This window comes from Plectropomus leopardus, chromosome 7 (assembly GCF_008729295.1).
Source record: "Plectropomus leopardus isolate mb chromosome 7, YSFRI_Pleo_2.0, whole genome shotgun sequence".
Classification (NCBI taxonomy): Eukaryota; Metazoa; Chordata; class Actinopteri; order Perciformes; family Serranidae; genus Plectropomus; species Plectropomus leopardus.
Genome location: NC_056469.1, coordinates 18495560 through 18505838, shown reverse-complemented (window position 1 = coordinate 18505838; position 10279 = coordinate 18495560). Strand labels below are relative to the sequence as shown.

The 10279-nt window shown below is 41.3% G+C and overlaps 1 protein-coding gene across 2 annotated transcripts in view; it reads left to right on the top strand.

The window, feature by feature from the left end:
* Positions 1-251: 251 nt before the first annotated feature.
* Positions 252-10279, top strand: part of nkd2b (NKD inhibitor of WNT signaling pathway 2b) — a 32317-nt gene continuing 22289 nt past the window's right edge. For both annotated transcript variants that reach the window (XM_042490286.1, XM_042490285.1), the window contains exons 1-3: positions 252-524; positions 640-666; positions 791-882. In XM_042490286.1, coding sequence (XP_042346220.1) covers positions 500-524; positions 640-666; positions 791-882 — 144 coding nt within the window. In that variant the 5' untranslated portion in view covers positions 252-499. The remainder of the gene's footprint in view (positions 525-639; positions 667-790; positions 883-10279) is intronic.

The window sequence follows — 10279 nt, the reverse complement described above, 5'->3', positions numbered from 1 at the left end:
GTCTGCTTAAGTCAAACTATTTCATTTGGAACTACCCTTTTTAAAAATGTCATTAATATCTGACACATTACTTGCCACACTGCATAAAGGTTTTGCTAGTTGATAACGCTGGTTTCAACTTTGTCATCAATCTTGACATGTGTTTTGAAAAGGCAGTAACCGGAAGTGCCGTACCTGCTGTGTGTGCGTTGACAGAAACAGAAAACGCTCCGTGATCGCTGCTGTTCAAAGCGCTTCCACATTCAGTTGGACTGAAGGGGAGTCTGGAGACAGACAGCGTGTTGCCCTGTCTCCCCCACAGACCCCTACTTACACATTTATCTCGTTTCTGCACGCGGACAACCGATGCTTCAATGAACACGCGACTCTATAACCTGCTTTTGGATGAAGTTGGAGTTTTCTTCTTGCAGAACAAACACAATGTGACCATGCTGAATCAGTGACTGCGTTGTCCGATATTGGAGTACCTTTATTGATCCGGGGAAGAGGGACTTAAGAAATGGGGAAACTTCAGTCAAAACATGGTAATAAATGTTGAAGTTTTTCAGCACCGGGAAAGAAAATGTTGAAATATTTTGATTGCAGTTTATAAAAACTAACGATTGTCTGTTTTGCATCCCTGTCTCTTATGATCTGAAGCGTGTAAGCGCAGAGAAAACCCTGAAGGTGAGCCTTTTTTATGTGTATATATATATATATATATTAGGATTAATAAATGTTAATAATGTGGTGAAGAAGGTTGAGTTTGAGATGTGTACCTGCTGATCGGTGTGTTTTCTACATGTCTCAGGGGACAGTTTTGTTGTAAACGCCTTCCTCCGGAGAGGGATGGAGGAATGTGAAAGGTACAGCGCGACGGATCACAAGCTGAAGAACATGCAGGTAAAAGGCATTCATTTTCGCTTTATTTCTATGTCATTAAAATGAAATGAAAACACTTAAATGCCATCAAGTCTTCCTCTATTACGTGGAAACAAGTTTAAGCACAGTATCTCCAAGAGAGAAAAGCATGCAATAAAAATCAAAGTTGCTCTCTGATTTATTTTGGCAGAGAGGATTCTTTAATCCTATTCATTCTAAAAAATGTAAAATGTTGACTGTTATTATGTTTTTACACATAATTGAACTCACTGTTGTCAAGCTGCATGTATTAAGTCATGTTCAGCTTTAAATGAACTAAATTCATTATAAGAAAAAAACAGTGTGCCAGATGTGTGTGAGTGTGTGTTTGCTGATGAGATGAGCCTGTCAGTGACTTCAAAGTTGTATGCATTGAAGCTGTTACATTCCCTCTTCTTGAAAGATGAGCTGAGAACATCTTGACTTGAGGGGAAGGCAAACTGTATTCATAAGTATGTGTGAAGACACGCTGGTGTCTTTGCAAAGTTGTAGGTTGTTGTTCTTTCTGTCATGTCTGGCTCCGGCACAGCACTGCAGCGGTTATTCCCCTGCCAGCATCACTGGATGGGTTATGACAGCCATGAGCCCCGTGAGTGAAGCGGCTTGGCAATCCAGCACACACGCGCGCACACACACACACACACACACACACACACACAGACACACACACACCGAGAGAGACACACAGCCTGGATGGAAAGGTATTCGTTTCTCAGACTGAGGGATATAACGCTTGCTCTTGTGGCTGCTGGCATCGTGACTCAGGGCTGTGTCTTTTTCCTCAATGCCTCCCATTCTAGTGCGGCTCCCAGTGGGAAGCCCTCTGTGGCATAACATTACATCACTTCAATTAGTGTGTCGTTTTTGAGGGGTACAAGAGTCCCAAGCTCACGGACAGAAAGCTGTGATAGGTTCACACAGAGGTACTGACAATCTGTGAGGTGGGTGGCTGTAATAGTGAAAGAGTTATGGATTATATCAGGGCTATAAACCGCCCACTCATGGCAAATTAAAAGAGAACTTTACTCTGCTTCAGAGGAGGCAGAGTTCACACTCCCCTCAAGGAAAACCACCAAAGGCATGAGCTTGGCACTTATTAGTAGGTCGGTCCCACCCTCGCTTCTATCAAAGTCAGGCCCCTGATTTATTTTGAGTCATTAGTTGGTTTCATTAGAGGCTCACTCACAGACCAGAACTGGATAACTATCAGCATTTAGCCAACCAGCCTATTACTCTTTCTGCTTTCTTTGCTTTGAGGCTAAATTAGGATTGGTTAAGAGGAGGTGGAAAATGCAGTTGCATCAGTGACATACTGATCCTGATGAGTATTGATGGTAAAATATTGCTAAGTGAATAGCAAGAAATGCTTTTTCGAGCCAGAAAATATCACAAAAAATGACTTTCATTTACTCCTGTAATGCGCTTTTTTGGGCCATATCATTCTAGCTGTATGTTGTATACCAAACTGCTCCACTCACAGGGTTCAGATTACTCCTTAGTCATTGATTAAGGTCCGCACATCATAAGTTACCACATAATTTTGTTGGCCTAAATCACAAAGAAATAAAACATAGTGCAGGAATAAACAGAATTTGGCACTTCACTGCACATCAAAATTAATTGTGTGTGTGTGTTTTTGGTTTTTTTTTAAAAATTTGACATGTTCTTGAGTCACTTGAGGTCCATTTAGAGTGGACCTGCGAGCCATTTTTGAACCACGACCCACCAGTTGAGAACCATTGTGCTATACAAGTTTTTTTCCAGTACTGGGTGTAACACAACCCAAAGCACGATGCGAAGTGGAGCTGAAACAGTTAGTAGGTTAATTTATTATTGAATTAACAGGAAATTCATTAAATACTTTGCAAATAAGTTTAAGTTATTTTTTCAAACAGAAAGATTCTGGTTTCAGCCTCTCAGTTGTGAGGATGTCTTTGTTTCATGTCACATGTCTTTGTTTTTTTGAGCTGTTGATTGGACAAAACAATCATTTTGAGGATATCACTTTGGGCTTTGGGAAATAGTATTACTTTGTATTGGGTTTTTTTTTTTCATTTTTTTGTGATATTTTATAGAGTTACAAGGGCATTGGTTTTCTTTCATCGACAACTGCACATGCTCTAGATATTGAGGGGGGCATGTCCCCTGAGTCCCCCCAAAATCTACACTTATGATTGATGAATGTGAAATTATGCACATATTATCTTTTATCTGTAAAATATTAAATATTTGCAGCCCTGATGCAAAGTATCAAATTATCAAATACCAAATAATCCAGCATCACAAATATAACTGATACAATGCTGTTACGTTGCATATATGCTCAGTGTTGTATAGGAGAGGCAAAATCTGACCGCCTGCTCATATACAGTGACAGCTCTGTTCATGCTGTTTAAAATGAGCTCATGCTTGCATTAATGTTAAGATGGATGATGACTCCAGGGGTTTCTCATGCTGTGTAGATTCCCATCCAACAGAGTGACAGTTAGAATTTATCTCTGCTGTAAGACGATAACGCCACTTCCTCTTTTGATCCCACATACTGTTAATTAATTCTTCACCAAGATCGGATTACATTGTCACATTTCCAGATGTAATTATTGGATTATGACTTCTCAAATGTCCGGAGGTTTAGACTGTGATTAAACAAGTCCAAGTCAAATAAAACATGTCAGTAATTATTCCTGGTTTTTTTAAAGGTGGATTTGAAGTTTTTAGATGTATTTTAGCCATATTTTTTCTCCTCTGGGGTGTTTTAACATATAGCTCTCTAGCTTGTTGGTTGATGAACAGTTAAAATCACTTATGATTTTGTGCAGGAGATTGGCCAAACACACTGTTTAGCTCTGACCATCCCCCTCCTCATTGTCAAATGGGGGAGTAGGATTCCTGAGCTGTCTGGCTGCAACTTCAAAGCGTAGAGCTGGGAGTTATAAAAGGGCTCTGATATCAGTGGAGCCTCCGAACCCTCACCCCTCTATCCCCCTGCCCTGTCCTGGGGGATGGGCTGAGAGGGATGGAGTACAACCAGGAGAAAAAAACAACAAACAAGCGCTAACATCAATTTGTGTAAACTGACAAATCTCCTCAGTAAAGCAGTGTCTTTTCAACAAAATGTGAATGCTTTGCTGCACCTTAGCAAGAAATAACAAAAGATGAAAGACCTGTTTAAATATTGATATTGCTGCTGATTCAAGATCACAGCTGGCATGTTGCCGTCAGTGTGTAACTCTATAGGCTCCTTAAAGAGTGGTACTAGAGGAAAAGAGAGTGTGATTCAGCAGGATGACTTGGCTCATCCCGGCTATAGTCATCAGGAGTTTGACACTTTTTTGCAGGTGCTCAAAACAAGTCTAACTCGTCCAAGCACCTGGTGTAATATAGAAATATTGCAGGTGAGATCAAAGTGGCAGCCCGATGTATAATCTCCCACCCCACCCTCAAGAAATGAGTCTAGTCTGTGGTTATTGAATATGTAAAATGCAGAAAAACTCCTTACCCTGTACTTATCCAAACCTGCGTTCATTAGTGGAAGAGCTCTGTGAAGGTTCACTGTGTTTCACCTTTGGAAACATCAACACATCAACAGTCCAGACCCTCACACACACACATACACACAACCACAGTGCTTCATTTTGGAGCTTCAAACAGACATGCTTGGATGCCCAAATAATGACAGGCTAATTCAGCCTTTCAGCACCATCTTTTGTCTCAAAGCTTCCCACAGACTTGGCCTGTGAAGAGGGAGTGTGTCAACATTTTAAATTCCACAACAAAGACCTTTATTATTCCACTTTGAAAGGTTAATAATATCACACTTGAAGTTAAAAAGGCTCGGTTAGGGATTTGGTTGGATGCGACGACGTGCCAAAAGCACCCAGACGCAAATTTATTTTGACTTGCCGAGAGTTACACAGCACTCACCTCTCAATAATAAATTTAGTTTAAGAGCAGAGTTCCCAAGAAGCTCACTCAACTAATTGTAAGCTAATGTTTTTTTAACATTCATTTGGAATCTGTGAATAAGACTTTTCCCATATATAAAAATCCTCATTTGGCAATGCTGCTCAAAAATGGATGTTATGTTTGGACATTTTTTGCCGCTGGGCATTTGGGGATATCTTCTAGTCACCATGTTCATTTGGAGTTTGCAGTATTTGATTTGGATCTCAGGCTGGGATATCTGTGTAATCTTAAGGCTGTGGCCCTAAATGACATTTTGTTTTTCAGTTTAAAACTGAAGTCATTTCTTTTATTTTTTTAAAATTTGTTTGCAAAGGATATAAAAGCGCAGCTCCTGAAGTCTTCTTTCAAGAAATATTCCTGTCAGCAACATCTCATGACTTCTCCCTTCCACTTATCTTATGAACAGAAATTACAAAAAAAGCCTGTCCCTGATGCAGCACTACCAGGGAGCAATAGCCTACATGGCAGAGAGGAGACAAAAAGGTGTGCTCATATATGTACTGCTTTTGAAGGGACTTGAAGGCATTTGGAGAGTTTGTTTTTTTCCACCCCTTCTTTTTTTTTGGAAATTGGCTTCACAAGAAGGCTAGCTGTGAGCCTTCATCTCTGAATGAAAAGCATGTGGCTGGCATCCAGAACAGCGGGGTCTTTCAGCACGGCCCCGGCAGACATCTGTTCCTGGTTTGTACAGCAAAATCCTGGAGCAGGGAGAGGGGCTGTGGTGGGATGGGGGTGGAAGAGGGTGGTGGAGAAGAGGAAAAGCGGAGGAGGAGGAGAAGGAGGAATTGGGGGGGTTTAAAGGTGTTTTTTTCATGGGGGAGATATTTGAGGGATTTTAAAAGTAGTGGGGGAAGGGGAGTAATGGAGAGCCTCATCCGCTTCGTCCTCTGCATTGTTTGGGGGAGGCAGGAGCTGACCATTGATCTCACCTTACCAAATCACGCCGCTCCCTCTCTCTTTCTGTGTTGGTTGCCATTTGTCCAGAACAAACACTCATCTCTCTGTCAGTGTAAACATCATCACCTGGCTGGCTCCAACACTCGTCACAAGTGCGAGATGCTTGTTTGAGGCACTCTTTCATTAAGTGCGCATCACCACATGGCTTCACCTGTGAGTCAGAGGTCGAGTCCCTCTCCCGCTCTCTGTCAGTGTGTTTGTGAGGGAATGACTGAGTGAGAGGCAGAGTGTGGTTTGTGTGGCCTGTGCCTAATGGAGAAAGACATTAGAAACACTGCAGGCAGATTAAATGTTTATTTTTCTGAGGATATTTATACGGCCTGAAGTACTTTGAAGCAGTTTGCTCACTTTCACCCTAATTCCCCTGTGACCTGCACTCATGAAGGGAGGAAGGCTTCTCTCTCTGGCCATCAGGAGGAATCTGAGTCATCACACATTGGTTCACAATCCTTTAGCACAAACCAGGGCTGAATTTATCTACCAGGAGGCGTCTGGGAAAAATTTAGCTGTGGGTCCCTCGTAACCCTCCAACACCTTTGATTTGTGGGTCCAAACTAAATTTTCACCCTGATTAGGGTAAATCCCTGGGCCACCTTAAGTATCATAACATTTTGGCTTCTATTGTGTTTTAGTGGTGCATTTTACCTAGGGCAGCACCTTAATGTCAGAGATTTGAATCTTCAGTTGGAGAACCCTCAGTTGACTGAGATAGATTCATTTGACATTGTGGTCCCCAGACTTTCCTGCAGAGTGAGTGCTCTTGACTGTTACACTACTCTTTGGTAGAGGCTGCAGTGGACGTGATGCAGCGGCACAGAGGAAGAGACACTCTGCATTGCAAGGCTCCAAGATAACTTTATTTTCTCTCCTCTGCTTCAAAGAGTGGAATTTACAGCTCACAGCAATTTAATATAACACAATCTGGATTTTTTTATATCTAGTGTCGGCCAGTTAACCAGTTAAACACTTGTAGTGGAATAGTTGGTGTTCACACCTGATGCGTATCAATGCGTGTCATTGTCTTGGGCACTGATCGTCTTACTGTGCCGGGGAAATATAAGGAGTGTTCACACTAATCAACAACTGGATACTGGGGTCATGTGCTCTCAGATTTGGGCCCAGGTCCCTGATGTGAAAGCTCCAAATTGCCATGCAGAGATCCTTAAGTCTTTAGCCCTGTTACCCATTTTATCCAGGTGTTAATTTTATTTACGCCACATGCTGAGAAGTAGATTAGATTTGAAGATCGATACAACTATCACATCATTACAGACAAATATGGTGCTCCAGCCAGTGGCTTAGCATATTGGAACAACTAGCCTGACTCTGTCCAAAAACCTTCAAAATCTACAAACTTCCTATGAGTACTAGAAGTGCTTTCAGACAGTGAGTGGTTGCCACCGTCTGAAAGCATCTTAAGAACATATTCAGATTGACAGTCTGAAAAACACAACTCTTTCATTCATTTGAATGGATCTAGTCTGGTTGTGTTGCCAAAACAATGGGCCCCAGCAAAAAAAAAAAAGGGTTGTCTGGCAAAAATGTCAAACTTGGCTTAACGTTTGATGCAATGCACAATAGTGTGGCAAACCCTGCATAGACCAGCTTAATACATGCAAGATTACATTCCTGTTTTCTTGCTTCGGACAATGTATTTCCACCGTTAAGCTTGCAATTGTCAAATCATAATATAGTTGCTGCCAGATGTGTAAAACCTCCATTAGAGTATTATAAACCATTGTGTGGTGTTATGGCCTTGGTAACCTCCAAGGCTGAAAAATGAAGCCAGTGCGGAAGTGCCGTAACTGCAGTTTCTCTAATGGCCACTTGAGGCTGGCTTTAAAACAGAGTAAATACCTATTGACACCCGTGTTAAAATGCCCAACTTTACAGCAGAAATATGCATGTTTACAGCCTGATACAAAACACGGTTTTGGTTTCTGTGGCTAATGATAACATTCATGACACCAGTACAGGAGGTTAATTTTTTAATAACTCACCCGTTGCGCAAATCTCAGAGGGGTCCACATGAGTGACAGGCTTTCTACCAGGCATTGCAGCAGTGGGTGACTCAGATCAGAGGCCGATGGTCAGATCCACCCCTCGCTCCACAGCTCCAACCTCTCTTTTCAACTATGGCCAATTCTGACTCCAAAAAAACAAGATGGCTATGGCCCAAATGTTGAACTTCAGACTTTAAAATGACAAACCATGAACCAGTAAGTGATGTCAAGATAGCTACGTCCATCATTTATACAGTCTGCAGTGTTGGCATATAAGATTACCTGCTATTTAAACTGGACTTCCTCGATCGAATTTCATGTGTCACCAGTACAGGAAACAACACGCTCCACCATGTGAAGGTCATTAATTAACACATTAGATCTTGTTTGTGTAGGAAGGCACTGCTTCCGTCCAAAGAAATAGTCCCTGAAAAAAGAGATGTGTTAATTGGTGCACTTAAGAGGTGTTTGTACACAGATTTTTTTGAGTCAGGTTAGCCCTCTCTCCTTGTTTCAAGTCTTTGTGCTACGCTAAGCTAACTGTCTCCTGGCTACAGCATCATGTTTACTGTACAGAGTGGTAGCAGTCAATAATATAAGCCTGTAAAATAGCATATAAATGCCTATTTTTTGCCAAGGGTTTTTATAGAAATAGCTAAAATAAATATAACACACATCAGCATTTTATCCATATGGTGTATATATGATGCATAAATATTATGTTAATTTTTCCTATGGCTTAAAAGAGAATAGTATATATTTAGACATGAGAAATGACAGTCGCTTCCTTCATTAGTGGAGCTCTTATCTGCAGACATATGGAATGAAGCTCTGTCGCCTTTAGAGCGAGCTCAGTCCCATCATCGTGGCTTTGAAGTCGCTTCTTGTCACTGCCTTTCATGATATTTATGAGATATCTGATTGAGTACTTCAGAGAGATCAGTGTAGCTTTACAGGACCAGATTGCAGCAAGTCGTCGAGCAGGCAATTATATGTGAATACCTCAACTTCCCAAGTGGAGCCCATTGCGGGTTTTCAGTGACACGACATGACCTAGACGTGCGTGGTCAGTGATGACAGCACAGAGACCTCGCTTCCCCTTCATGGTTAGTGCGCTGGTGGCTGTTTGGGGCAGCCCCGCCTAGGGTTAACACTGGTCTGTGTCTTTGCTCTCACTCTCTGCCAGGGGAAAGAAAATACCTGAAGCTGGAGCCCAGTGCTTAGCGCTGACATTTTTGGCAAAGGCTGCTGGATCCAAGTCTGTGTTTGATCTTATACTTCTCCCAGCCAAGTAAAACACCGGGAGACTCAAAGGTTATTACATTTTAGTGTGTAAGGTATGTTTCCACATAAACCCCTGTTCCCGCTTAGAAAGCTTTTGCTCTTTTCCAAGTGGACTTCATTTTGCAAGCCTTAGAGCAGCCAGGGGAATATCATATTTTTTCAGTTATGGTTGTTGGTGGTGTTATTATATGCTGTCATTATAGCCATTGTTAATTGATTACATTGTTTAAATTAAATCTTCAGCTCAGTAAGGACACAGAAAGCTTCAACGTGCAGCCTATACATTATCAGAAGAGGCGTTGCAGATCTGTTTGCTCAATATTTAGTTGCTTTAAATATTTGCAGATTGAAAGGGAGGGAGAGGTTTTGCTTGTTTGTTGAAAGGGGACAGGGGATTCCTCTTTTGGACACGAGTTTGTTATCCTACAAATTCAGCCAGAGGAAACTTGAGATTGTCTCCACTAAGGTCAGATGCTGACCTGACATATATTCCACAATGCAAGCTCAGGAGGAAAACAAATAGTGTGCAGCACAGTACGCTCATAGGCATGAATGGCTTAGAACACAAATCTTTGCCATGAATACCTATACTTTAGTTGTTTGTGTGAGAAGAAAACAAATACATTAACTCTAAACAAAACAGTACCCAAAAGTAGTTTTTTGGCCCGTAATCATGAGTGCTCCAGGAATGAGTCCTAAAATGCAGAAATGAATCCCCTCATCTTGAAGACAATGGGTTTTTTAATGTTTTTTTTTTTTTGTTTTTTTATTCCTGAAATAAGGTCTCTGGTTAACACAAACTTAAGAGACTCTTGTTTTTTGACACAAGATCTGTCAGTAATTATCTCCCTCATGAATTATGAAGCTTTTTTGTGTCTTAAAAATAGCTGGTTGCTAACAAATGTCTACATGAGACTACAGAGCATCATCACGGTGAACACGGCTTTATAGCCTCATTGTGGTGGCGATGTTGAAGTTGTCCAACCGTGCTGTAGTTCATATATAGCTTAACATTTGCTTTTACCTCAGGTGATCACATCAAGGCTTCAATAATCATAAAAGTGGCGTTCACATGTCAAGATTATTTTGCTGAACAAAACGTGTAAGTATCATAAACATTTGTTTGCTACAGAGCTTAGTTTCTGTTATATTCCAAAATCCAGTGGAAA